Genomic DNA, 27,648 nt, shown 5'->3' with positions numbered 1-27,648 from the left:
TTAAATTTTGAGAAATCCTTTAAAAGGAGAACGAGGGATCAAAAGCCACCACTCGGCACTTCACTCACTCTGCATCCCTGTGTTTCTGTAACTTCGCCAGTTCTCTTTGCTTGTCTTTGTATCTCCTCTGCAACTCGGCCAGTCTCACCCTGTAATCCAGCTCCATGGCACCCATGCTTTCGATGGCAGACTTAATGGAGAACAACTACAGTTAGGAGAGGAAGAAAAACAAAACATCATTAACCAACTGTAACCCAAGTGTCACTAACTGCAGAATCCTCCTTCCACGTTCTGCACTTTGTGGTCATCCACAGCCATGCTTCTGTCTCGCTTGAAAGCATATGCATGAAATAAGCTACCTGGTAAAACAAATGGTTGCTGTCAACTGCCACTTGTGCTTAAAAACTTGACTGCAATGGAAAGCAACACATGCAAAGGTCTATCCATCCAACACAACTTTATGGCACCACTATTTAGCAAGACTCATAGGTGGAGGTGGGGTTTAAAATCCTTCAGAAGAAAATCAACAGAATTCATGCATCATGTGTTTGAAAGACACATGCTTTGGCAGAAAACTCTCAAGCTTACAGGCTCGTCCTTCTTTTGCATCCAGCTGTATTTCTTGTTGGGGTTCAGCTCTCGAGGAAGCTGGATGGTTATTGCAGGCTTGCATGCCATGGCTTCCATTAACAACTGCGTTCCTGCCACCAAAAGGCTTTCCAAGTCGGCTCGCATTGTGTCTGCAGAAATAGAACATGAAATGCAGTAGTCATCTCCTTTTTAGGTCTCCATGTATCTGTTCAGATAGAAAACCTCAAAACATAATAACACAATCCGTTAGACCAGAGGTGGTCAATCATGGTCCTAGAGGACTACTGCACTCCAGGTTTCACAGGTAAAACAAGACAATTGACTCCTTCTGGGTCTGGATGGAGGCTTAACCGGTTCAATTAAACAATTTAGAACAGGGTTGGAGCCAAGACCAGGAGTGGAAGGGCCAAATTTGACATCTCCTGGTTTAGACCATTCAATTTATTATCTCCTATAGCTAACCACTGCTGAAAGAATGATTATTTGTAAATGGCACAGTGGTTTTAACTTGCTTTAGTTTTCGGTTAGTTATAAAAATGCAACTTACAACGAATCTCATTCTTCCGCCTCTCCAGCTCCAGCTCTGCGATTTCACTCAGTAGAGCGATCCCATGAAGGCCAGCAGGGTCCACTGGAGAACAGTCATCGGTCATCTTGGGGACGGAGAGGACAGCCATCGGGGTATAATGAGTTGGCAGGGAACATGTTTGGGGCAGCTCTGAGGCTGCCACCAAGGCGATCATCCCCGCCATCGGGTCATCCGGCTTAATGTTCAAGGTGTCCAGCTGGGCAATCTGAGAAGACAACAAGCCCTCCTTGATGGACAGATCCTTAGGTGGAGGTTCTGTCGTACTAGAGGGAACAGCGAAGGTATCCTTCTCATCAGCCTCACTGCACAGTTCTTTAGCTTTTGAAGACCTTTCTCTTTGTATCTGGACCTCTTGCACTTCCGATCCACAATACGGCTTCGAATTGTCAAACTCTGCATGTGCAGAGTGTGCCTGTTCCTCCGGCTCCTCTAAAAGCGGCTCCATTTCTGGGGCACAATCAATCAGTCGGTATTGTTCGACTGTTCCCTCTCCCTTCTGCAACTCCTTGACCTTTTGCTCTTGCTCCACCTCATCCGTGTGCCTCTCCGTGCCAGACTGGTTTTCTGGTTCAGTGGGCAACTGTAGTTCTTCAGGGACACTCTTGGCCAGGGCTGTGCTGCCATTCTGGTCTCCAGGGCTCTGCTCGGTTTCCTCAAGATCAGACTCTTCCTTGTTCACAGCACTTTCCTCCATTGGCTCAGGCCCCACAGCTGGCTGTAAGGACTCCACCGTGGCAGTTGGGTGTAAGCGCATGGGTTTAACCTCAACTGAGGCAGACAGATGTTCTGATGTCTCCACCGGCAGCGGCACATCTGGGGCCAGTCCGTCCGCATCGGAAGCGGCTGCAGGCTGAAGGAGGTAGGGATAGTGGCTGCCAAAGCGAGCGGTTATTGATTGGAAAGGATAGCCCTGAGGGATTTCTGCAAAACACATATCAAGACACCGGTTCTTAAAGGATTCAAAAAGGCTATGCAAAAAACAACAATAGGGTTCAACAGAATGAGCTCAAAAATGACACAGTGACAAAAAAACATTAAATCAGTCTTATGCTTCAGCACAGGGGTTTAATGAAAGTTTCATGAGTTATATAGCCTGACAGCCAATACCCTCAGCACTCACACACCAAACATGCACGCACATCACCACCAGTGTAAAATTATTTTAATATTGTATACCAAACTTTTTTTTTCGTATTTCAGCTTCCAGAACAGAAGGTTTGAGACACATATGGCTATAGGTGGCTACTGACTGGGAGTATGAATAAAGCTGTAAGACAGTGTAAAATATAAAACCATGTCAGCCACCAGAGGATAGTTCTACTAGCACTTCGAAATAACCAGTTGAGCTGCGCATGCTTCCAGTCCATACAATGTGGAAAACAGGGAAAGGCAAGCAAACAAAACTGCTTTCTTAAGCTTAGCTTACCAGGAAATAAGGCCTGGAAAGACGCAGAGACCTCTTTCTGCAAATCGATTTCTTTCTTCTCCGTCTCATCCAGTGCTTCCTCCTTGGGGGGGACGGGTGGCTCAGGTGGGGGGGAGGCGGGGGCAGGGCTGGATGGGTGAGGGGCTGGCGTGGAAGGGTGGGAATAAGGCTGCTGAGGTACAGCCTCCTCGATTTTGCGTCGGACCTCTGACTTGAGAGTGGTCACGGGCGAGGGTGAAGGGTTCAGCGGCTGGGGCGTCAGGGCCTTGCTGTAGGACGTAGACGGAGTGGGGGAAGGAGAAGGCGGTTTCCTGGAATGCAGGGTGGAAGCGCAGGCAGCAGGCAGACCCTGCTTGGCCCCTTCGTGGCTTCTTTTGGCAGCCTTGTCCTCCATCTCAGCTCTGTGTTCACTCGCCTTTAACCTCTCCTGTTTGGGACATAGAAAAAGGGTGTCAAGAAAGTATCGACTACCATTCATAGCTCATGAACTAGGCTCATTGTGATGTATATTTGAAGTGGCTGGAACGCACCACTAGCTGGGCGCTTCTCTGGAGCTCCATGGCTTGGGCGGCTTGCTGTTGTAACATGTAGAGCTCGTGTTGCCTAAGCAACTGTTGGTGAGAAAGTAACTGAAGCTGGTGGGCATGCTGGAGCGAACTTCCTGCTGGTGGATACATCGCTGACCACAGCGGAGGTGCCCTCTCCATCAATTCTGCTGGAATATGAAAAGAGCAAAAATGGAGACACACTATTAGCAAAAGAAAGCATATCTGTTGGGGAGGTCTGGCATTCTAGCTATAATAAAATCCACATTAAAAGTAATGGAAAAAACTGATTTTTGTCCCAGATCAGGTCCACAGCAAATTGGCACTTTCCCTATGGACTTAACTGAAAAAAAGTCCCTGCCTGTCAGCAGCAACACTGGCCCCTCAGTCCCTTGTAACATAGGACTATGGAAACAAGCACTTCCAGCAGTGCTTGCCAGGGGGGTCTGCGTGCTCGGGAAGGACTTAAAAGGACTAGTGGGATCTGAAGAGGAGTATAAAAGGAATATGGGTAGAACAAAAACAGTAAGAACAATCTAGCAGAGAGATTCTCCCCTGCTGTTTCTGCTAAACTGAATTTCTGTAGAAAATATTCTATAATGTAGTTTTGCTAAATTTAGATCCAATGCAGTGAATCACATGTTTTACCAGTTACTTTTAAAATGCAAGTGGGAAAAGTCTTGGGGGGAGAGAGGTCTTCAGATAACCCAACAATGTGACCTATGTAAAAGCAAGCTGTTAAATATTGCATGAACCAAGCATTAAAGGATATTCATTTATTGTCCAGGCAATACCGACACCTCTGAAAGTTATACTGCAATTCAAAAGATACTATTTCTCATTGTATTTTTTCCCCCCCAGGTATCCAAAATCAATATGCAGTGCTAAAGATATAAGAGATGAACAGAACCAGGCGTCGTACCAAAGTGCGGTAGGTGATCTGTTGGGATAACTAACAGCTGCCCTGATTGAGGGTCCCGGGCAAACTGGTAGGGTGAGGGGATGGAGCCAGGCATGCCAGGGTGGTACCCTGGAGCCATCCCTTGGTGAAGTGATGGGTGACCCAAACCTGTTAAAAAACAAACACAAATACTTTGAGTGTATAATATAAAAGGGGCACCGCAGTTTTGCAACATGCTTGCCTTGTTTTCCTTGCCCAAGCCAGCTAAGCCATATTCTGTGCTGTATTTCTAACAACTTCTAATGACTAGTTTGCCTTCTAACTAGTAGGCATGCAATGGCACAAACCTATTTTAAATACATGGACTTATTTTCAGTTGTGGCGTCATCTTATTCACAAGCCTATCCATGCAGAAATGCATACCCCAAAAGAGTTTCAAAAGCCACAGTTTCCCTTAAAGTCCTGTTTGTTTTGTTTGTTTAAAAAAAAAAAAAATGATTCATTATATTATTGTTGGCATCTGAATTTATATACTGTAGTCTTGTTTCTATTTCATCGTTTCATGTCTAGACAAAAAAATAAACTTCCAAAAGCAGACAGGAACCTGGACTTGAAAGCGTTCTTTTTCGGTTGTTTGTTTTGTTTCAAAGGGCTTTTTGTACTGCAGAGTTATAACAGAACAACAAGGGAAGTTTTCTCATCTTTCCCCTCTGGTTAGCCAGACCAACTACACATTATCAAAAAAAAAAAAAACAACCTTAACTCCTGGCATTCTAAACCTTTTACCAAGGAAATCCTGTCCTTTCAAGAGACCTTCAATCTGAATTAACTGGTCACCAAAGGGATGGAACAGCTGACAAGTAAAGCCCTCCACCATTATCACACACCAGTGGTGTAGTCAACCCAGAACGTGCCAGAGCGCCGCTTCATTATTATTTTCTATATACTGTATGAAGCATTGGTGTAGTGGAGCCAGAACTCACATAAAAGGCTTGCTAAGTCACATGACTCGCATCTCCCGCACAACTGTCTAATTCAGTCAGTAGTCCTCTTGGTGCAATGAAAAGAGCAAACTACTTCTTTAAGAAGGCTAAAAATGCAGACTAAGACGACAGCAACAGTGCGGAACCAAACACAAACAAAGTTCTTCCTGGAATGGCATACTGTGACCCGGCTATGTATTTGAGAATTAGATAAATGCTATACCTATTATATATGTGTTACTAGATGTTAAGTATACAAATAAAATGTGAATTCGTATAACAATTCTTGTTTAAGAAAATCTGTATTTTAGTGGCATTCCTGTTTCGGACCACATCACGGTCACACACACTTACTGTAAGGAGAGCCTGCTAGCCACATGGAGGAGCTGCCTGTGCGGGGGATCCAGTGGTGAGAAGCCAGATGGGATGTAGGATCAGTGGGCCATCGCCCTGGGCCAGCCAGGGAAGGACCTCCAGTCACCATAAGGTTTGGGTTCAAGCTATTGGCGGACACACCGGGCTGGTGAATTCGGGCAAAATCCGCCAGCTCCTTACTCTCTCTGGAATAATGATAATAATTTAGAGGTTATTGAAATGTAATTTCTGTTGAGCCTCGACAAACGTTTTTCCAAGGGTAAAAAAAGTGTTAAACCGCAAGCCTGGAGGCTTGTTTATAGGCTGCACAGAATGGCTTTTGCCTGTTTTAGTTCCAACCAAAGAGGCCTGTGTTATGGGAACAGTGAATTCTTTTAACAAGCAGCCTTTAAAAAGAACAAACATCCTCTTATCTCTCCCCTCCACACAAGAGCCGGAAAAATAAAATCGCCTAACAACCTCGTGCTTCCACGCCTTTGAGAAAACTGGGAATAGTATAAAAAAAAAAAATTCTATGGATTTTACTGTTCTCCCTATGCGCCTGAGCCGAGCTTTGTCAGAACAGCAGACTTCAAACTCTCTCTCCAGACTTCAGTGTTTGCATGAAAAAATTAAAACTTCCAATCTCCAAAACAAACAAGCAACAACAAAAAAAACAACCCTGGCTGCTCACATGGCAGGCCTTGTTCTATAGTTCTCTACTTTGTAAACCAAGATTGTTTTTTAAATCAGAGGCTCCCTGGCGATCTTCTCTGTAGATATAATTACACCCATTTGATGTCCCACTTATCCTCTGATCTCAATAAAATAAATAAACCAAAAAAAAACCCACACACTGCAAAAATGATAGTTTGGTATTGTTTTTCAAATGCCCTTGATGTATTAAATGTTAACATTTAAGAAAGTAGTTGGGGTTTTGCAGCACTGTGCCATTCACAGAGAAATTCAGCATCATTCAACATCCTCCAGAAAAGTAACTACAGGTGTGAAAAGCACCAGTCACATGACCCAACACATTCAGAATGTTTGAATACGGTAATAATTGACTGTGGCACCTCTTCCAGACTGGATTTGCCAAGAAAACAAATAGAAATTGTTTCAGCACTTTGGCACTGGGTAGTGCTTGCCCCATCTATTCTGTGCTTTCATGTGCCAGATTTCAACACGCTATTATACAACGGTCTCATCTCATTACCATGAGCAAAACAATAATTAATGCAAAGGGCAGAGCCGCAGTTCCAAGTCTCACACTCACCGGAGCAATTTCTCCTGCTCGCGCTCCAAGCGGCCTGCCAGGAGACGGTCGTCACGGTGACGACTCCGGTCATCCATACGATCCTCATCCGCGCGGCCAGATCCTGAGGAGGGAGGAATGACGGAGTTAACCCTTTAGAGTGCACCACTGCGCTTCCCACCAGGTGCTAAGTGGCACAGCCTGTGCACAACTAGAATCGACTTACATAGACACAGACAATGCAAAAATACAACCTCAAAACTAGAACTTAGTGTGGAGCAACAGTCCGTCCAGCAGGTATAGTATACAGCTCTGGGGCTTTAACAGAGTCCTGTAAGAAATGCTGCACACACAAAACATTTTGTAGCAAATCTATTTTAAATAAGTACATTAAAGTACTAATTGTACCAGTTATTCTAAGGGTGAAAGTAAGACTCCAAATTGCATAGTAGTTTCCAGGTTTTAATGTGAGCGTGATGAGCCACAGAGTATAGGTAACAAGCTCTGATTAAACTCATAGTAAAACCAGGAACAGATCTAACCGCAATGGGAGACTTATTTCCATCCCTGTATTGTAGCAATTATATGCCCTGGGAAGGATGTTAAAGAATGACCTGATTAGACACAAAAACACAGGACTTAAGAAATCCTGGTTTTAACATCCCATCTCTGCCTTGGGTCTCAATGCACAACACTGAAATAAATCCCCTTGCACCTCAGCCCCACCTAGCTGTCATACAGGACTCCACCAGTATATTGTGGCACCTCTGTAATTAGGTTTCACCTATTCCAAGTATGCGTTTTCTAAAAATACTGTATAAAAACGGTCACAGAAGCCTAAGCCAATGCAAAAGGTGATGCACATTTCAGGTATAGCTGGATATTTAACCTTGATTATAGTACAGTGCTACATGTTCATCTATGATTCCGAGGGATCTCTATATATCAATGTGATTACACTAAAGAGATAAGAGATTTAAAACACAGATACACTATTCTGTTAATTGAATACCCGAGTGCCTTGGCATTAGATGTTAAAAATCAAAACGAAAAGCATCCATTTCATTAGACGCTCCATGGCAGAAGCTTTAAAAATCATTCTAAAACAAAGTTTGCAAAATAAATAAATTTAAAAAATAAAATAAATAAAATAAATAAATAAAAACTCTTTCTTGGTTGACAATTTTGATTGTGTTCCGTTAATACCTGTCGATTTTAGGTTTTATCACTTGGCGCTTGCACAAAAGAATGCGCAACGAAGACTCACTGAACATAGTAAGGCCTGTCTATATCTCAATGAATGGGCATTTTGTTTCTGTATTAAATGAGGCGTAGAAAGAGAGAATGCAGATCTCAAATCAAGTATGCATAGAGGAAAGATCCAGGCCGGTTACCTAGGTAGCCAAAACCTAGTCCTAAATACCACCATTTTACTCCACAAATACTACAGATTAGTCATCTGAATCCAGTGCTCTCATTTAAATACTCTTTAAATTCAAACATCCTACTCTCAGCACAAGTAGGCTAATGTTATTACTACAATCTCCTGGCACAACGGAGGAAATAAATTAATGCTTTTTCTCGCTCTCTCTCAAGGCTGATTCTATTGCTTAGCAACAAGCCCAAATGCCTATTAGAATTCAGCCCTTGTTTGCAGCTTTTAGTTCTGCTCAGTAAATTACATTTAATGCAGGCAGGCAGTGTCTTAGTCACTGAAAGGCTTAACAAACTGTTCCCTATGCTGGCAAGGACTAGTGTGGGCTGGGGAGGCCATAGCAACAGCGAACTTCACAGACAAAGATTTGGGCTGCGCAGGCCGCATGATGTCTAGCCTGATGAATGACTGCACAGCTGCTCGGAGGGAAGGAAAGGAATGCGTTGCCATTTCTCCACTCCTATGGTGCTGCCAATCAAGTTTTTTGTAAACATTAAAAAGTCATGTCTTGTGGGAAACAAGGGCAGTCATGTGACTTGGCTACCGTAGTGCAAAGGTGTATCACGAGCAGCAATACAAACACTGGAGGAAATGTCTGCTCTTTCAGTTTACCTCAGAACACAAAAGTTACCATAAAGCATTTTCCTTGGCCGAACATACGCCAAGACACTTCCAAACCTATGTAAATGTTCCAAAAAGCGCCAAGAACTTACTGCCAAAAGACTGGATGCCAGACGCCATGCTGGTTTCGTTCCACTTTTTTCTTTTATCAAAAAAAAACACAACACTGTGCCAAACACATCTTACAACCCTACAGGTTTCTAATCTTTATCTATCCCCCCAAGACTACAAAAGGTAAAACATCCACAAAGCAACACAACTCTCTTCTGGAAAAATCCAGTTGCGTTTTTGGCTTTAACGTTGCGGGGTGGGGGTGGCAGGAATCAAGTCTCACACATTGTTCTGTCTTACAACAACAATTACAGAAAATCCTGCGTTTAACAAAAAGCTTCTTACCTTTAATACTGCCCACTGGAATCGATCGTTCCCTGTCCCCCAAGTTAGAGCTGGGCTTGCTGGTGTTGTCTTTCTGTCGTGCAACAGCCACAGCAATGCCAACTGGTGGATGCCTCACTTCAACCTCTCCCTGAGACCCAATGCTCTCCCTGCCAAACGACTTGGCGCTCTCCGGCCTTTCGGGGTCTCTCTTTAATTGCTTCCCACATTGCTGGGGTGGGAGATGCTGGACCTTGGACATCCCAAGCGGATTAGCTTCCAGCTTCATATTTCCCAGGCCACCGAACGGGCTCCTGATCCCCCCGTTGGGCCGCGCGCTGGTCTCCTTGGCGAAGTTGCCACTGTACTTGATCAAGCTCTGCATGGCAGAAACTTCTCCGTGAGATCCCGGGTGGAGGACCTCAGAACTTGCCCGGGAGTTCCCAACCACGGTGGACCTCTGAAGACCAGAAGGGTCCAGGTAGGCCTTCTTGGCTTCCTCCTCCCCTCCTCTGTTCCCATGCCCATGCTGGGCAGCAAGCGCAGCCATCTGGTTGGTGGCATAGCTGCCCATTTCAAAAGGCTTCCATTTCGGCTCCGTCGGGGAAGAGTTTTTAAGTTGGTGCTGATCCATGTGGATCCTGGAGGAGTCCACCCCATTGTACATTTTGCCAGAATCTCTCGCGGCCGCCCTTTGAAACCTCTCTCGTTCTTGGCTACGAGCTTCAGCTTCCAGCACCATTTTCATCATTTCTTTGGACGTAGAACTGTTTAAGAGCAAGTCCCTAGTGTCTGGGCTATGGCTGGCTTTGACAGGGAATAATTCTGATGATGTTGTCCTTTTCGTTGCCATACAGTTTGACATTATAACCGAGCCTTCCTCCCGGAATATTTCCATCCTCTTAATGTCGCCATGCAACGGAGACTCGTGTGCGTGAGGTGGCCGCAGAGGGTCTACAAGTGTCCTTTCACTGGGGGCTTGCAAACACCCTGGTTTGTTACCATCCTTGTCCCGGTTTTTGTCATTTTTATTGTCCCGAGCCTGTGAGGCTATTTGGATTGGCCCATTTCTCTCATCATAGACCTCGACGGAAGGCACGAACGTAGGCGCGATGACTTTGTGCTCTCTTCCCGGCTCCTTGGCAGAGGGGTAGAGGGTGTACAGGCTGGCCTGGGCGTGGTTGGTGGGAGGGAATGTGTTTGAAGATAGCACCCTGGGGGCAGGTTGTGAGGCGTTGCTGTGTGTGGATGGACAACTGCAGGAAACGTGCGAAGAGCCAACTGAAGAAGTCACAACCGCATCGCATTTTTTGGGCTTGTCCGCGTGGACGTATGCAGAGGGCCGTATGTTCTCATCGTGTCGGCTCGGGTCCTTGGCACACCTCTCCTGCTCAGAGCCCTGGTATTTCACAGAGCTGCTGCTGCTGCAGCCACTGTTGCAGTTGCTCAGAGAGGAGGTTTGCAAAGGGTTCTTAGACTTTGGCTCTCCGCCACCCAAACCAGGCGAGTGCTCGCGATAGAACAGAGACGTGTGCTCCCCCATTTTATATGGCCTGTCCAAGCCACTGACTTTCCTCTCACTCCCCTCCAGTTTAGTGTCTTGAGTGAGGTCCACTATGCTGCGAGGCCGGGGCTCCTCCTTGTGCCTCTCTCTCTCCCTTCGAGGGTTGGACAGGTTGAGATCAGTCCTGCAGGGTTTCTCCCTGCTCGAGTCCTTTGCGCTCTTGTGATGAGAAACAACATCCTTCTCCCGGAGGAGGGAGCTCGGCATTTGGTTGGACGCAACTCTGGAGATGGCCGTTTGGGGGTGCAAGGCCGACTGTCCTGCATGGCCTGACAAGTAAAACCCTTCTGCAAGAGAGATGAGAGAAATTACTACCAGCTTAACATGAGAAAAAGCAATCTGCACACATTATGATTCCCTGAAAATGTAGAACTTATAATTGGCATATGCAAAGCTCATGATGAACCAGGTGTTTGCTGATATTAATTCAGTTTTCAGCAAGCCTGATGAAGTAGCAGCTATGGCACCTTAAATGCAAGCTTGCAATACCACCTTGTGTTGGCATCTAACGCCATCCTCTAAACTGTTCCTCTATAGGACCAAGGCCTGTTTTTGAAAACTGTGACCACCACAAATAAACAACTCAGACAATTTAGTTTAATTAGTCTAAACTAATTAGTTTATTGTACGTTAAATGTACAAATTTTGTTTTTTTCCCCCCCATTCAGACATACATAACAATTTGTAGTAAATAGCTTAGAGAATTTAGCAAAGTCGTTTATAAAAAGAAAAGTGAAATAAATTAATAAATAATGTGTTAAAAAAAAAAAAGATAGATGCAAGCAGACCTCCATCTGTCCTATTGACCAATGAAAACACATGTTTGAGGAACATCACACGCTCCAGTTGTACTCAATGAGAAAGCACTTCTCTTGATCTGTGCTCCTCCCCAGTTCATTAACCGCACTGTGGGAGGTGTTCCGACTGGACACTGAGCAATAGCACCCCAGAGTGCCGACTCTGTCTGCCTGGCCAATGTGAGCGGAGCAGTGTGGAACAGCAACTTAAATTCCCCTTCCTTTAACAGAGTTGTTTCTTGATACCTTCTAAAACTAAACCCAAGAAAACAATTAGCTTTCGCCTTTCCAAAACGGGGCTCAAAAGGACTCTGTACAACAGTCAAACTGAACAGTGATTTGACTTGTATTTTATTTAGCAGACACCTTTATCCAAGGAGACTTACAGAGACTAGGGTGTGTGAACTATGCTTCAGCTGCAGAGTCACTTACAACAACGTCTCACCCGAAAGACGGAGCACAAGGAGGTTAAGTGACTTGCTCAGGGTCACACAATGAGTCAGTGGCTGAGGTGGGATTTGAACCAGGGACCTCCTTGTTACAAGCCTGTTTCTTTAACCACTGGACCACACAGCCTCCTATGTAATTCCAGTAGTCTTTCAGTTTGCAATTGTGGCGTCAGAAAGAGCGAGCAAGAGAGCGAGGGAGGGAGACAGCCGAGTGAGGAGCGGTGGTCTGGCTGTGACGGATCGAGGTCACACTCACCTTTCTGGGACTCGTAGAGCCCATGCTGGCCGAGCTGAGCCAGGAGGGAGCTCCCACTGCTTGGGTGTTCCAGGTGGCTGAGCGGAACGTACGGGCTCGGATACAGGCTGTTTGGCAAGTGGGAGAAACCTGTGGAAACGGAACAAGAACATGCAAACCATCAAGCAGTGGACTCGAGATGAAGAATGACACAGCGTCAAATGTGTCATGCAACAACCAGGTGTCAGCGATGCCAACCCCACAGTCAAAAAAGGGAACCAGCATTACAATGCTAAACACACAGTTTTCAGTATGAATACGGCACATTATATTTGAACACACACACTCACATCATTTATTAGTTGTGACACTATATTACATACAATTTAACCTTTGCTATATCATAATAGTTTTGTTGTGGTCCTTAAAGCTCCCCTTTCTGCTTTAAAATAACATTCAGACTCACATTTCAAGTGCTTTCATAACATTTCAATGGCATAGCCTGAACAGCTTACAACTCAGTGAACACATTGTATGTGTCAATAAGCATTCGTTTTTTGCAGTATTTTTTGCAAGAAATGTGAGTTATGGTCATGTGGAGTGGTAAAGGTGAAAAGGTCAATTTGCCCTAAATTCTAGCCAGTGATTGGATTACCAAAGTGCATCCCCCCCCTGGCTAGATACACTAATGTTCACCCTAATGCATTACATTCCTAGTCAAGTATCTTCAGACTTCAGCATGCTGGACACTGAAAAAAAGCTTTTAAAAATGAATTGCTATTTTGTGAAGCGACTAGCTCTCGAAATCCTTTTTCTTTTTAAAACCACCCCTTTAAAACGATGAAATTCTAAGTCTCATCTTGTTGCTTTTATCATTACTGTGCCCCTAGGATAACCTTGCCTTTCAAATCAGAAAGAGGATTAGGAATACTGTTTTTCCCCAGCAAAAAAAAAAATATATATATATATATATATATATATATATATATATATATATATATAGAGACCAAGAATCATACGGTACAGACAACAGTAACATGAATCCCGGTTCATCATTTTTTTTTTTTTTACAAAACAACCAGCGGACAAAAATCTTAACCTGTTGAGTGCTTCAACCACTACTGAGAAGGTGAATGAAAAGGTTATGGTCGTCATTACCCAGCCAAAAGGATTCATTTGTTTAGAAAGCAGCCAATTTTCGGAGCACACAATGATGAACAACAGTCATAAGAGGGGATCAGTGACATAACAGATCCTGACTGCATGACTGAGGATGTACAATTTCAAGAAGGTGACACACGGGTGCTTTCAGGGTAAATAAATAATTAAAATTAATAAATACACTTGTTGCATAAAATTAAACATGAATACTAAAGCCGGCCTCAGATATGCATACAGAACGGGGGTGGGTATCTTTGTTACACCTGGAAGGAGGGTGGGGGGGTATGTTAGTTAAGATGGAATCAATGGAGTGCAGATTTCTCAAATTGCACTGTCACATGCTCCTCAATTCCATTAACATCCAGCCTCATCTCCCAATACAAATTACACCCTCTGTCACAAACTCACAAGAAGGTCCATCTACTCAAAAGTGGTCTAAGATAACAGAGGAGAGGTCCTGGCAGGGTGAAAGGCCGGAGGTCAGGGCACATTAATGATCATTACCAGGGGTCGTCGTCAGGAGAGACCGTCATCAAGATACTTGGGAAACAGAGACGAGTGACAACAAGCAGAGAGAGAGAGACAAATGCACAGTATTGTTATGCTACAGCAGACGTATGATTCACAGCCTCTGTTAGGAATCTACTGTTTCCAGATGGGAGGTTTGAGAGCAGGTATCATCTTCACCACAGCCTGTATGGTAATGACACCAATAAATGAGGTTCCTTGAAAGATTACCAGCCAACTGAATCTAGTTTACCATACATGCTTTTGGATTGGGGAGATATGAAATGGGTACAGTACTTTGGGAGGCTACATGTGCAATGCATGGGGCAGGGGAGCAAAACAGGAAAATTCCAAGTAGAAGCGTAGAAAGGAAGCAAAGAGCGAGAACTGAAAGGTTTACTTCTTATAACCTGGATCTCAATGAACGAACACTCACTCTTAATAAGTACTGTAGCTGTATAAATAAATAAGTACTTCCTACTAGTTATGCAACAGCCCGCGCTTGTTCGACTCGTACTGCGTATCATAATGTACCCAAATCTGTGGTTCAGACCTGGGGTCAGTTACAATTACAGCAAGATTGTTTGCTGAAATTACAATTACAAACTCTTTCTGAAAAAAGGTCAGGCAGGGTCACTTCCTGAAAAGGCTGAAGGGGAGAGGCCAGGTCAGGGCATAAGGTGTCACGGATCATTAGCTGGGGCCTACTCCTTCCTTTTCAAAACAAACAAAACAAAACAAAAAAAGAGATAAAACCATCCTGCGATTATTTGCACAAGCCAGGCAGCCTTCTCATCTCCCGTACACACACTGCTGTCTCCCCCCCATTTGCTGCCTCTCAGGTGTCGAAGCTGGGAGAGTTCCTTTACCGTTACTTTAAAACCTACATTTTCTGCAACCTGCATTAGTACTGTCTTCCAGAACAAATAATAACTGCAGTCTAACTTATAATAAATAGAGGCTGAACTATACTGCAGATCTAAAACTAAATGCAGGAAGGGGTAATAAGCCTTTCGCTCCAACATCGAAAAAAAAGAAAGCAGAACTTTCCTTTTATTACAAACACATTGTGGCAGGATAGCGCTGCGGCCCATGATGTTACCGGCAGGGATTAGAGGCTCAGAGACAGAAGCTGTAGTTGCACACATTTATTTAACAAACACAAAACACAGGAACAAAAAAACAGGGCACGTGGGACAAAATAAAGGTTTAAACAAAATACAAACGTAACAGTCTGGACATTCGCCTTCACTATAACCCACATGTCAAAACTCAGCAAACTCCCTCTACCTAGCAAATGATTTATCCCCCCTTTTTATACAGGTAGCCACTCCCCAGTTAGCACTCAATTACCTAACTGGGAAATGGCCACACCTGAGATTGTTGGCAGTGACAGAATTAACCCCATCCCTGCCAACTTTACATTCTCCCCACGCACTACTTACAGCAGCAGGGCTTCTGCCTTGCCACACACATGCATGTATTTGCCTGCCTAATGTGTTTCGGAGTGTCTGGTGATGTGAGAATCCACATTAATCTAACAGTCAGCAGGGCATTCAATCAACTGCAAATACACTGGAAGGAGGATCTACAGCAGTTTCAGCCAATTAATTACATTATAAAAATAAAAAATTAAAACTTGTGTTTCACACCTCGTTAAGCTATGTAAACCACACAGTTTTCCTTTTCAATAAGAAAACACACAGTACAACCTCCTCTTTCACTCCCCTATCCAGCCTTCCCAAAGCTAGGTGTGTCCTTTTAAACAAACATTCATGTTCAAATATTTTCACAGGCAACTGAAAAAACAGACTGCACTTTGCCGTCATCCAGTCGCCCTGTTTTAATGCTGGTCCCGCTGGCAAACAGGGCTTTGAAAATTATGAGAGAGAGAGATTTCTAAAAGGTCTGCCCCTGTGTGTTTCTGCTCCATGTTTACCTGTCCCTCCCTAAAAGCCACCATGTTGAAAAACACAAATCTTAAGGATTGGGGTAACACACAGAGACGATTACAGAGCGTTGTATCAGATTGATAAATGATTCCGTTTTAGGTTTATGATCCTGTATCTGAAAGAAACACATGCCAAACCAGAGTGAAACATGTGCTGAATGTGCAATGAGTGACCTGCCCCCCTCACCACCCCTCACCCAGCTGCGCAGGGGCCCCTCGGCCTGTCACCACAAGGTACCAATCGTCCATCAACCAGCCCACTAGCCTTTCATAAGAAAATGCCATCATATCTTCTGCAGTGTAATTACAGCACTGCTGGGTTATCAAAGCAGAGCTGACAAATAATTGCAGAGCAAGAGAAAGGGAGCGATTCCCCTGTCCGTTCACACCTTTCATTTCAGCATAAACACGTCTGTTAGGATGGGAATGCTCACTTGCTACCTACCCTGGCCCTGGGGTCTTGTTCCGAGCACAAAAACTACTTGAAGGAAAGCCAGAACACAATTAAGAGCCCCTTTATATCCGACTGGCATTGCCGCATGCAGAGAAAGGCTGTGCTGAAAGTTTAAAGGTCGTTATGTTCTCATGTCAAAGTCAGCTTTCAGGGTGCCAAGAGGATAAAATAAAAAAATAAAAATACGTTTTTAAAAGAATGATTCTTAAAGATTATTTGAACCTTGCAAGTCATACAGGATGAAATCCGAAGTACTTTAAGAAGTTCGACTTCTTAAAAAGAGATAGATAAATGAATTATTCAATGTATTGAATGTATTTCAATGTATTTTTCTTTGATCGACTTTTTAAACATCTACAAAGGGTGCTGGATCTCAAATACTGTAAATCTGTAGTTCAAGCATCAATCATTGTAGAGAACAAGCCATCTACAATCACCAAGCTGCCTTTGCTTTGGCACACATTTCAGTTACAGTAGTAATAATAAAAACCTCTTAATTGGCGAATTTAACATGTATCGACACGCCTCTCTCTCCAATTGCCAAGTTCCATTCCAAGAGCATGTAATGAATGCCTTGTGTCAGAGAGAGAGAGAGAGAGAGAGAGAGAGAGAGAGAGAGAGAGAGAGAGAGAGGAGAGAACATCCCTTTCAAGAAGGATACCGTGGTATACCATTGTTAAGCCCCTGTGAAAGCATGGTAAAGCATAGACAACAATAGTAAATCTTTTCATGGATAATGGACAGTACAAGACTGTAGAATTATGATGCTAAACTTTTCTAAGTGTCAAGCCGTTACCTTCATGGGGGTGAGATGTCCAGAGCTGCCCCATCTGCAGGTTGGAGGGGGCGGGCGCCCGGAAGCAAGGCTCGACGGGCAGTGAAGTGGGGGTCCCATGGGGTGTAGAGGAGCCCCCTAAACCACTGTTCATGTACCCGCTGAGGAAAGGGCTAGAGCTACCTGGGAATGAGTCACCTACAGCAAACACACAGACAGACAAGAACAACCAGGGAAAAGGAGAAAAATCATTGAGTTAATAATCAAATACAGACACATAACTCTGTCACACTTTTTACTGATCACTATAGGAATTATTTATTTGAGTGCCGTACTGGAAAGTGGTTAAATAAAAAAATCGAGTAAAAATGCCAAGCTACTATTTACTAGAAATAGTGCTGTAAATAAAGATACGGAAATATATTGGTTTTCAGGACACATAGGAACTACAGCGGTTATTGTTCTTTTTTATGGTTAGTTACCAGAGTCTCAAGAACGCCCTGAGAGAGAACAGGAAGGGACAAAATACAGACGCACGACAAACCAGTGAATGAATTCAGAATTCAACACAGTGGATCGCAACCCAGTTTATTAGTATTATTTACATATTTATCAAGCACGGAATTCATATACAATATGCCAAGCTTGCATTATGTCACTTTTTCATGAGTTAGCAGAAAAGGTTAGTACAGATTTTATCATGTCTCCTCACATTTTCTGGTAAATGTATCTCGTTAAAGTAAACTTCATAGTTCAGGATGAAAGCAAACACTGCATGACTCATTCTTATACTGTAGATTACACTCCCCACTAAAAAAAAAACTAAACAGAGATCTGCTCATGCACCAACCTTGAAATCCATGCAGGAAAGGAATCAGAAGCATGGTATCTTGCTCAGCAAACCATCCCTAAGGTTTTAGTTTGAGTCCTCAGAGGACAACATGGAAACCAATAGGAGAGCTATTGTCTTAGCAGCAAAAATGGTGGACCATTCAAAAGACATTGGATTTAAGAAAGGGTCAAATCTGCACCAAAAAAAATCCCAACAGAAATCAAAAACTGCAATGAGTCCTCAGCGTGTTCGGAAACTTGAAGATTGAGCCCAGCATACTGGGACACAAACCATTCCATCAAACAAACTTTCTACTCCAACTACAGACACTTAGCAGCATAAAGTTCTGAAGTTCCAGCTTTCTCCAAACGAAAATATAAAATCTGTGCAAAACTGTTAGGCAGCTTTCAATCCTGTTTGTGTGCATTTCATTCTGCCTTGTTTTGAAAAGTAAGAGAGAACTGCCCTTTTAGCCTGCAGAAAGACAGCGCTGCTTCTCACACCCTCGATGGAGAACTGGAAACGCTCTGAAAAGAAGCAGCGTCTGTGCTGCTTCGGCCCAATGACACTGTCTTTACATATGCAAACAGAGCATTTACACAAGAAGAGGGGGTGGACAACAAGCCATCACTAACAAAATTAGCCTTTGTACTAAACATTAACATGTAATTAACTGGAGGGAAGGGTGGGGGTGTAAGAGGAGATTAGAGAATTCCTTGGGGGGGGGGTGTAAACCAGGATGGCTATCTGTTAAACTTTAGTTGTTATCTCTAATAAATAACATATTTGGGGATTTGAGATTACAACGAAATACGAAACCACTAAAGGGTCACCCACCAGCAAAGAACATGCCTGTAGTTAAATTTCATTAAAGTATGGGTAAAACATGACTAATCTAATAAATAAACAATATTGTATTGTGTAATTATGCAAGCATTTCTTTTTATATATTTTTAATTTACCACATTTATATTTAGATCCCGGGGTTCATTTGTACACATGACAAAAAAAAAAAAAAAAAGGAACACAATCCATGGTCGATACAAACAGGATGACTAAGCTTGAGGTTATAGCAATGGGAGCTCTGCCTGTTCTTTCAATGCCCACTAGCTCCTGCAGGTCACAGCAAGAATGGGAAACGCAGGGCCTCCGAATGCAGAACAGGAGAGAAAAAAAAACACCCACTGTACTTTAATCCCTCCCCTGCTCCCATCTGTGAAGAATGCTTCTGTCAGCAAGGAACCAGAGCCTGTCTTACACACTTCCCTCCTTCTCTCCACACGCTGACACTAGAAAGCCTAACCTTAATGGCTGCTGGTTACCATTGAGACAGTGAGATAAAAAGGCAAAAAAAAAAAACTCGGGAGAGGCCTCTATTCTAGTCACCCAGGACCCGTGCATGACAGGCTGTAAAATGTACCATGTCAGTGTGTGAGTTATGCAATGCTTTCACACTACAGAAGATAGGTTTCCAAGGGGTCAGCCACCCCTGCCCTACTTATCTTCTGGCAGTAGATCCTTCTTGTCATGCAGAACTGTTCACAATTACAGTCCAAAGGAAGAGTGCAGTCACAGGCTGTATTGTTACCCAGTGTGCCGTAGAAAGACATTTCAGTGGATGGTTGAGATAGATAGAGAGACAGATAGACACAAATTTGAACTACTTTTATACAGGAGATATTTTTACAATTTAAGCACCAGTGGCTTGCTTTCCGTATTAATTACATATTTTTTTATTTGGAATAAAGAGTTAGTGTTTTTTTGTTGTTGTTGTTTTGCAGTTTTGTTCCATTTTGAGGTTGCTGCAATCTGAAGTGAGTTATTAAAATAAAAGGGAAGTGGCGAGGTTTGCTAAGCAAAACTTTACAATAACTAGAATAACTATTGAAAGATCTGCTTTTTTAAACTAATATTTAGTTGTGTCAGCAATTGTGCGTGAAGTGCTAATCAGATTAACAAACAGCAGCAGTCGGATTATTTTGGAATGGGACACTTTGCAAGTGTAAGTAAGGCAAGCCTAGGGAGATCTGCTGCATGTATTAATGCTATTAAAATCACTGGTTTCATATAAATAAACTGCAGAGCAGCTGCTGGTAAACCCAATCCATCTCCCAGCCTTCCTGACTGCACAATTCCTGTAAATGTCAGTGAAGTGGAATGCATGGGTACTGTTGAGTTTTGCAATCCCTAATCCGGGTGCGATACAACCTTTCCCATCACAACAACCCTCTTCCACTTAACAGGGAATGTTTATTCATGGTGCAGCTTTAGAAACAATTGCATTTCTGTCTTGAAATGAATTAAGAATTCAAGCAGGTTTGCTACAGTTTAGTTACAGAAGCCAACTCGAGTTAATCTTTCATGAGGAATGGTGATCTGTTTTGCCAGGGGGCACAGCCTGGGATCGGACTGCATTTCTTAATTGCCAACGCCAACCTGCTGAAGAGCTGTGCAGGGGTCTTGTGCTTTGCAGCAACCTCCCCTACCCTGGCAAGCACAAAGCTGAGCCACAATTTAAACACAGAAGGCTGGGGGAGCAACTCACAAAGCACACTTCTAAAGATTAAGAAAAAGGCTGATTAGAATCCAGCCATTGTATTCAAGCCAAAGAAAAGTAGGCTATTAAGACAAAGGAGAAAACTCAAAAGCACACACGGCTAAGAATGAGAACAATACCAAGTGTGGCGCAATTACAGAGAACAGGTATTTCAATAAAAAGGGTAAATGTAAGAATTTCAGGTAAACAAAGACCCTGTGCATATAGTCTTATTATAACTCTGTTAATAAATCAGTGCAGTGCTAGAGAGAAGAAAATGATACAACCATTCCCAATGGAATCAAGCCTCCCTTCCAACAGAATCATGGAGCAAACCGTTCTCATCTACCTGCAAGACCACTGGCTTGAATTGCATTCACAAGGCATTAAATACAAAGGTGTGCATCTGCATGGTTCTCAGTGCTGCTGCGATGCACACAGAAATGTTGCAAGGCATGATGCACAACACACCACAGAGTGCCAAGCAGTGAAAGACTTTAAAAAGCCTTTTGAAGATGCGATCTGAAAGGCTGCTTCCTGACTGCCCTGCGGTTCCCTTTTCAAAACCGTAGGAAAGGATTTTGATTTGCGGCAAATCTCACTTGCGTTTTAAAACCATATTGCTTCTATACCGTATGCCGTGTTACCTTAAACCACGTGAAACATTCTTCGACAAGTCATTCCTTTCAAGAATAACGAGTGAAGAAGACCCTTTCTCTGCATTTCTGGGTTGAAAAAATTGACTGTGCAGGAACATAAGGTATTCTTCACAATAGGAAGTGTGGCAAGGCAGGTGAAATGGACCACCTTTAAACTAACAAATATAAAATGATCAAAACAGAGATTAAAAAAAATAACAGTAACATTTTTACTTTTTGATTATCCCTGTTTTTAGAATTCATATTTATGATGAAGTCAGTTTAAATTTCCCATGTTTATCGAAATCTGCTTCCGAGCATTTTGCTTTTTTAAAACATCTCTAGATCTTTCCCAGCTGGTGTGCAAGCTTATATATCATTTCTGTCAAAGAAACAATGCAGGCTACATCGTCAAAGCGTAAGCCCTAAACTGCCTTTGTTAAGATTCTTGTTTCTTCACCCCGATCCACAGAACAGTCACCGGAAAGGGCTGTGTATTGGAGGATTGTGCAAGAGGTTGCGTAAAGCACAGGCCAGATGGTTTTGGTCTTCTGCTTTGTCACTGCAGTCCTGAACAGCAAATCCAAAATACATTTATTTTTAACTTTATAAAAAAAAAAATTGCTCCAGTAAAAACCCAACTGTATAAATGGGTAATTGTATGTAAAAATAATGCGATATCTGTATAATGTGAAATAATGTGTATAATGTGATATCTTGTAACAATTGTAAGTCGCCCTGGATAAGGGTGTCTGCTAAGAAATAAATAATATATTTTGTAGTCATGATGAAAGCACTGCAAGTGATTATTATTATTATTATTATTATTATTATTATTATTATTATTATTATTAAATGACTGCAAAACGGGACTAAGGAGTCCAGACTTACCCTTCTAAAAAGAAAGCATTCCTTTACTGGAGCTTTTCAGGGAAAGGCAACAAGTAAAAACAGCCCTCAGAAAAATAGCAAATTGCACACTTAAAAAGGTCAAAGCCATTTGCAGCCTTGAGAACAAACCTCCTCTCTGAACGCACACAATGCCATGGTGTGCAATAAACAAACAACATTTGTTACACGCCTTCGCCACCGCAATCCTGGCTGATGTATTTATGTTGAGCTTGTGTTTTTATGGGCCGCCAGGCAGTGTTTAAATAATGCAAGTGACCCACTGATAGTGGAGAGGGCACCACTGCAATTTTATTTGCAGGATTGCAATTACAGTGGCCATGCCTAATGATGTGAAACACAACAGGCGTCGAACGCGCTTTCATTCCCCGTGCAAGAATAAATATAAAGAAATAAGAGAGGAGACGAGATTTATGTTGCTCAACAGTTCCATTATTAATGAGTTCATTTCAAATACGTAGTTGTTGGAGACAAACGGGACCTATAGGAAGAGCGTGGGGGAGAAGACTGCTGCTGCCTGGTCTTACATCTCATGTGCTTACATGGCATATCCACGTAATGGACACACTCCTCCTTTTTAATTAAAAGGGGTATATTTAACACAACAGTACAATCCGATTTGCCACTGCTACTACTGTACTCGAAGATAAGCAAGTACATTTTATGGAATTACTTTGGTAAATGCATTTAAAAATGTTAGTCACTAAATACACTACTGTACTTAACATTCATATTCCAGCAAACTAAAAAGTAGTATCTAATAAACCTGCATATTGTACAGCAATTGAAGTTTACAGTACACCACAGTATTTGCCATTTGTAATTCAGTGCTGCCAAGGACAGACCCAATGTATTAACGATACACAAGGGACGAGTTTTTATCACTTAGGAACCATTACAATGGGCAAAGAAATTGCTACAACAATGGTTGTTTCAAATTGAAGGCCATCGTCAAAACAGTGCACCCCATGAACCAGGAAAATCAAAACCATGCATGCTTTGTGGTGGCCTGCACTTGAACAAACAGTTCCACTGATATATGTGCATTGCAATATTACAATAGAACAGGAAACAGTAGCACAAGCACAAACACTGAAGATTACCCAGCTCTTAACTCCCCAGGTTGAAACTGAACCTAAAAGAGGTCTGCTTGCTGTACTTGTAGCCTGGCAAAGCTGCCAGATTTTCTATTTGAATAGCAAAATACAATAAGCTATAATCCCCTTGTTTCTCCCTGCCTCATACAAAACAAAACGTATTCAACAAAAGCTGAAAATGAAAAGACTTATTAATAAGTTAACTATGCAAAAAGTTGACTCATTCACTGTAGTATGAGAAGGGCTTATGAAAGCCGTAAATCATTCCAGCCTGATAACAGTAATGACTTTAATAAGAGTGGTAACGGTATCCAGACAGTGTGCATACTCTATCCAATACCATTAAACTTTGTTTTAGAGTCTACCTTCCAAAAGAAACCAACAATCCTTCACGAATGCAAGTACAAAAGCATGCCGAGCAGCTCTGATCAAATTAGTAAATTAATTCAGGGAGAGCAAATAATGTTTTGCTTTGTTTGTTTTTTTTTAGCAAATGAACAAACGCATGCAAAGAGCACATCCCAGGCATTGTTTGCAGTCAATCATTTCAAATTGATTAGGTGTAACCAATTTAAGCAACGCATTGTCATGCAAATGACATTTTCATTTCCTCTTTTCTAATGCGCACAGCGCGATAATTGTGCTAGGTGAGCTCACCAATGGATGAGAGAGCCCCCTGGTTATTGAGCTGGGGTTTACGAAGGAAGGATCCTGGACGGCACTCCTCAGCCCAGAAATAAATCAGTTTAGAAACGTGCTTTCAGGTTGAACAGCAGGAATCCGGTCTTAAAGACCCCACCATCAGAGGACAAGCCACAAGCTGAGCCCTTCTGTTTGCACAAATCTATTTAAATTAAAACGCATTCTTTAGATTGTGCCCTATTACACGTTTAAACCAATGCAACTTTTTAACAGAAACACAAGGGAAAGAACAAAATGTAGAAGTGGAATGAACCCTATTGTTACTGGCACTGTGTTTGCATGCTCTTAAGGAGCGCCTGATTACAATGGAGGAGTACATTGCATTCCTTCACGTTTGCTCGCATGCTGTCCAGTTACAGCTTATGCAATTTCACACGTCTTTGCTGGCGAAGCCTCTCCACATTTATCTGGAATGCTACATCTGGATTGTACCTCCCAGAGTCTGCAGCCGTCATTATCAATCAGACCCTTAGACCAGCTCTTCAGAATGCAAACAACATCCCAGCGTTATTCAACCTGAGCCTCCACATCTTTAAGGGAAGTGTTCTCCAAAGTTGCCATTTTATTTTTCTTTTAAACGGATTTTAGAAATCAATGCATTTTTATATTAATTAAGTTAAATTTTAAAGAACAAATAAAAAAAATATGGAAAATTTACACACACACACAAAAACACACACACACACACACACAAAATGGATAAATGATCAATGTTCCATTCGCAAGGGAATGTTCCTGGTTATTCTAGTTATAGATATAGCATAAAATTAATGCATTGTAAAAAAATAAAAAATAAATAATAATAATAATAATAATAATAATAATAATAATAATAATAATAATAATAATAATAATAATAAAAAGGTTTTGTCATGCAGAATTACAAACAATCTAAACAAAAATGTTCTCTGTATTTTAAAAGACACAGTATGCAGGTTGTAATGCCCAATTAATTTTTTTTTTTTTAATCTACACAGTTCACCCGGATTGATTCCCATGGTGGTTCTCCGCAGTGCACTTCTTCAAAATTCTCTTTAATTGCTTTCCTTGCAGTATCATTTGTAATAAAATGACTAATTACAACTATCAAGGGATCCAGTAATTTAAAAATCATTGCTATGGCTAACAGGTATTCATCACAAGCGCAACTCAAAAAGGTTCTGGTTCTCAGTCAATCCCTCAAAAACGTCTTGCACAAAGCTGGACGTTAGTACTAGCTGGGGAGCAGAGGAGAGGAGTTGTAAAATGATTAGTCCTGTCTACCATGCTCAATCTCCTGCTCTCCAGTCACTGTACACATCCTGAATAATCCTCCCTGTCACTTTCATTACTTTGCTATATCCACTCCCCCCCTTCCCTTTCATTTCACACCCCCACCCCCATAAACACTTTAATCAGATCTACTTACATCTGCTCTCATTGTTAAGTCAAACCCAGTTATTTTTACCTGTCTTGTAGAGAAATGATGAGGAAGGAGATGAAGTTCCCTATTCATGTTAAGATAGATAGATAGAGAGATGAATTAAACCTTAAACCAAACAGCAACGTCTCCACAAAACACAGTTAGTCAAAATGTGTATTTGATTAGCTTAATCAAATTCCCATAATAAACAAACAGACACATTCTACAGTAATTTGCTATCAGAATGAACAGTAAAAACTACGATCAGAGGCATGCAGTGTTAAGCCACCAAAACATTCATTTCTCAGGTTAGAGACACGAATTACTGTGAGAAATTAAGCAACGCAGAGTTCGGTGCAAACCTTCGAGGCCAGTGTTGCTCGACTCTGCAAATTGATGTCATCGGCTTTCAAATCTCTGACCACAAAATTACAATTTAATAAGCCACTTCTACGGCTGTTGCCGAGCAAATGCAGGATTTAACAAATGTAGGTACTCTTTTTTAATCCCTCTCCCTACCTCCTCCCAGTGTGATTACTTTGTAGAGTATTTGTTTTCATGTATTGTTCAGAACGAGCACTATCATTTTCAGTACACGCATGTTCAAAATCTCTATTAAATCAAGAATTACATTAGCTAGCTTTATTTTATTTTTTTTAAACAAACCCCCAGGTGAATGAGAAATAATACAGTTTTTAAAATATATTTTTTAAAGAAAATATAAATCAATAAATATTACATTCTAATTATAATAGTAAAGGGTATAAAAAAAAAAAACACACTTGTGCATAAAAGCTGCTACATGCAAATAGTACAATCTAGCCAGAGATATGTCTTTCGTATTTGCTTAGTGAAATACAATTGCAGGGTGCAGGCTGATAAAAGCACTTTTTGAGACTGGCTCTGCAGTGGGAGCAGCCCTGGTGTAACAACGCGATGCTCCATGCTTAGCTCTGAGCTCGGGGGCTCTGGCTCTGCTTGGCATTCCTGTTCGACAGCTGGAGCTCCAGCCTGTTCAGACCCCCGCACCCAAGCTCCGGGATCTAGGCCCAGACTGATGAGAAAGAACAGCACTGCTGGCAAGGCCCTGGCTCTAGTGGCCATGGATCAGTGAGCCCTTTGAGCCAGAAAAGACACTTCCTTTCCAGCCTTCACGGCCCAATCATTACAGCCGTAACCCTGCATTTACCAAACATGCCAAATGAAATAAAGGTTGCAGAGTGTGGGAGGCGATTAGGCAGGACGCACCCCAAGCACACAATGGTGTCAGCCATGTGTTTGAAATGTTTGTTTGTCACATAATACAAGCTTTAGTTTTAAAATGACAATGGTCTTTATTTAGCACATAATTTATATATAAAAAATATATATATATATATATATATATTGATTGAAAAAAAGTTAGGCTTGAGCAATGTGTTATTTTTACCTTAATACTTATTTAGGTTAAAAATTTAACAAAATAAATAAAATGAAGCCAGCAACAACAACTCTGAGTCATCAAAGTGTTAAAAGTCTACTTACAGAGTTACATTCATGCCATTACGTATAATAGTTATGCCCAGACAAGCAAATTCATAAGCTGACTTTACACAACTGACCTTTAAAGAAAGCTAAAAACCCTTTGATGAGCGAGCCTGGTAAACATATTATTATTATTATTATTATTATTATTATTATTATTATTATTATTATTATTATTATTATTAAATATAATTTATTTATTTATTTATTTTTAAAAGAAAAAATATATAATGGATTAGTTGTAAAAAGTAAAAGATCTACATTTTAAGCTAGTTCTGTTTTTCTGCCAATGGCTCTCAAAGGCGACTATTATTCTACTGTAAACGTCTCTCCTGGGGAGGACTCTTATGAAAGCAACATCTCAGCATGGGGGAGGGGGGGGGGGCAGTCTTGCTGTAGCACGCCCGGGCCTTCAGGAACATATGCCCCTTCCACACTGGCACTCCTACCCGGGTCTCAATCCTGCGTAGTGTGAAACCACATACCTGGGTCGTAACCAGGTTGACCCGGATCCCAGTGACCCACCTCAGGATGTGGGTCAACACGCTTTGACTCGGGTTGAGCGAGACCAAATGCATGATGGACGTTCATAAGCCGACGAAATAACAAAGCCACGCCTGCATGAAGGTTTACGCAAGGAACATTACTGTTCAGCCATATTTTTCTTGCTTGAGACACACCATGAGCCAGATTGCAGCAGGGATGAAGAAACATTTGCTCATTTGGGCCGACGGTTCAATCCAGGGAAGCTTGGATGGAAGCGTCAGTAACAAGCTGCTTCCGGGGCATTGATACTGCATTGTGTACTTGCATCTGTCACCCAGGTCAACCCTGCTTTATCAAAAGCAGTGTGAAATCACGTAGCTGACCCGCAGGACACCGGGTCCGGACCTGGGTACGTTCCGGCCAGGGTAGAGCATGCCAGTGTGAAAAAGGGGCCAAGAGTCACAGAAAAGCTCTGACTGGACAACAAACAACAACAGTGCCCCTGGAATTAATGCAATCACATGGATGAAATTACCTGGAGCTAATCATTCGTT

At 42.2% G+C, this 27,648-nt stretch overlaps 1 protein-coding gene across 6 annotated transcripts in view; it reads right to left on the bottom strand.

The window, feature by feature from the left end:
* The window catches only part of LOC117431705 (trinucleotide repeat-containing gene 18 protein-like), a 64,298-nt gene that overhangs the window by 24,983 nt on the left and 11,667 nt on the right, over positions 1-27,648 (bottom strand). For 5 of the 6 annotated variants that reach the window (XM_058995774.1, XM_034052961.3, XM_058995777.1 and 2 more), the window contains exons 3-13: positions 16,990-17,166; positions 12,142-12,270; positions 9,097-10,926; positions 6,666-6,768; positions 5,390-5,595; positions 4,074-4,220; positions 3,137-3,321; positions 2,607-3,033; positions 1,139-2,101; positions 589-740; positions 69-205 (exon numbers count right to left, since the gene is read on the bottom strand). In XM_058995774.1, coding sequence (XP_058851757.1) covers positions 69-205; positions 589-740; positions 1,139-2,101; positions 2,607-3,033; positions 3,137-3,321; positions 4,074-4,220; positions 5,390-5,595; positions 6,666-6,768; positions 9,097-10,926; positions 12,142-12,270; positions 16,990-17,166 — 4,456 coding nt within the window. The remainder of the gene's footprint in view (positions 1-68; positions 206-588; positions 741-1,138; positions 2,102-2,606; positions 3,034-3,136; positions 3,322-4,073; positions 4,221-5,389; positions 5,596-6,665; positions 6,769-9,096; positions 10,927-12,141; positions 12,271-16,989; positions 17,167-27,648) is intronic. The other variant, XM_058995776.1, reaches the window with a different exon arrangement.

This window comes from Acipenser ruthenus, chromosome 22 (genome assembly GCF_902713425.1).
Source record: "Acipenser ruthenus chromosome 22, fAciRut3.2 maternal haplotype, whole genome shotgun sequence".
NCBI classification, from domain to species: domain Eukaryota; kingdom Metazoa; phylum Chordata; class Actinopteri; order Acipenseriformes; family Acipenseridae; genus Acipenser; species Acipenser ruthenus.
Note: the sequence above shows the minus strand (reverse complement) of the source record. Positions and strands in the feature narration are given on the sequence as shown.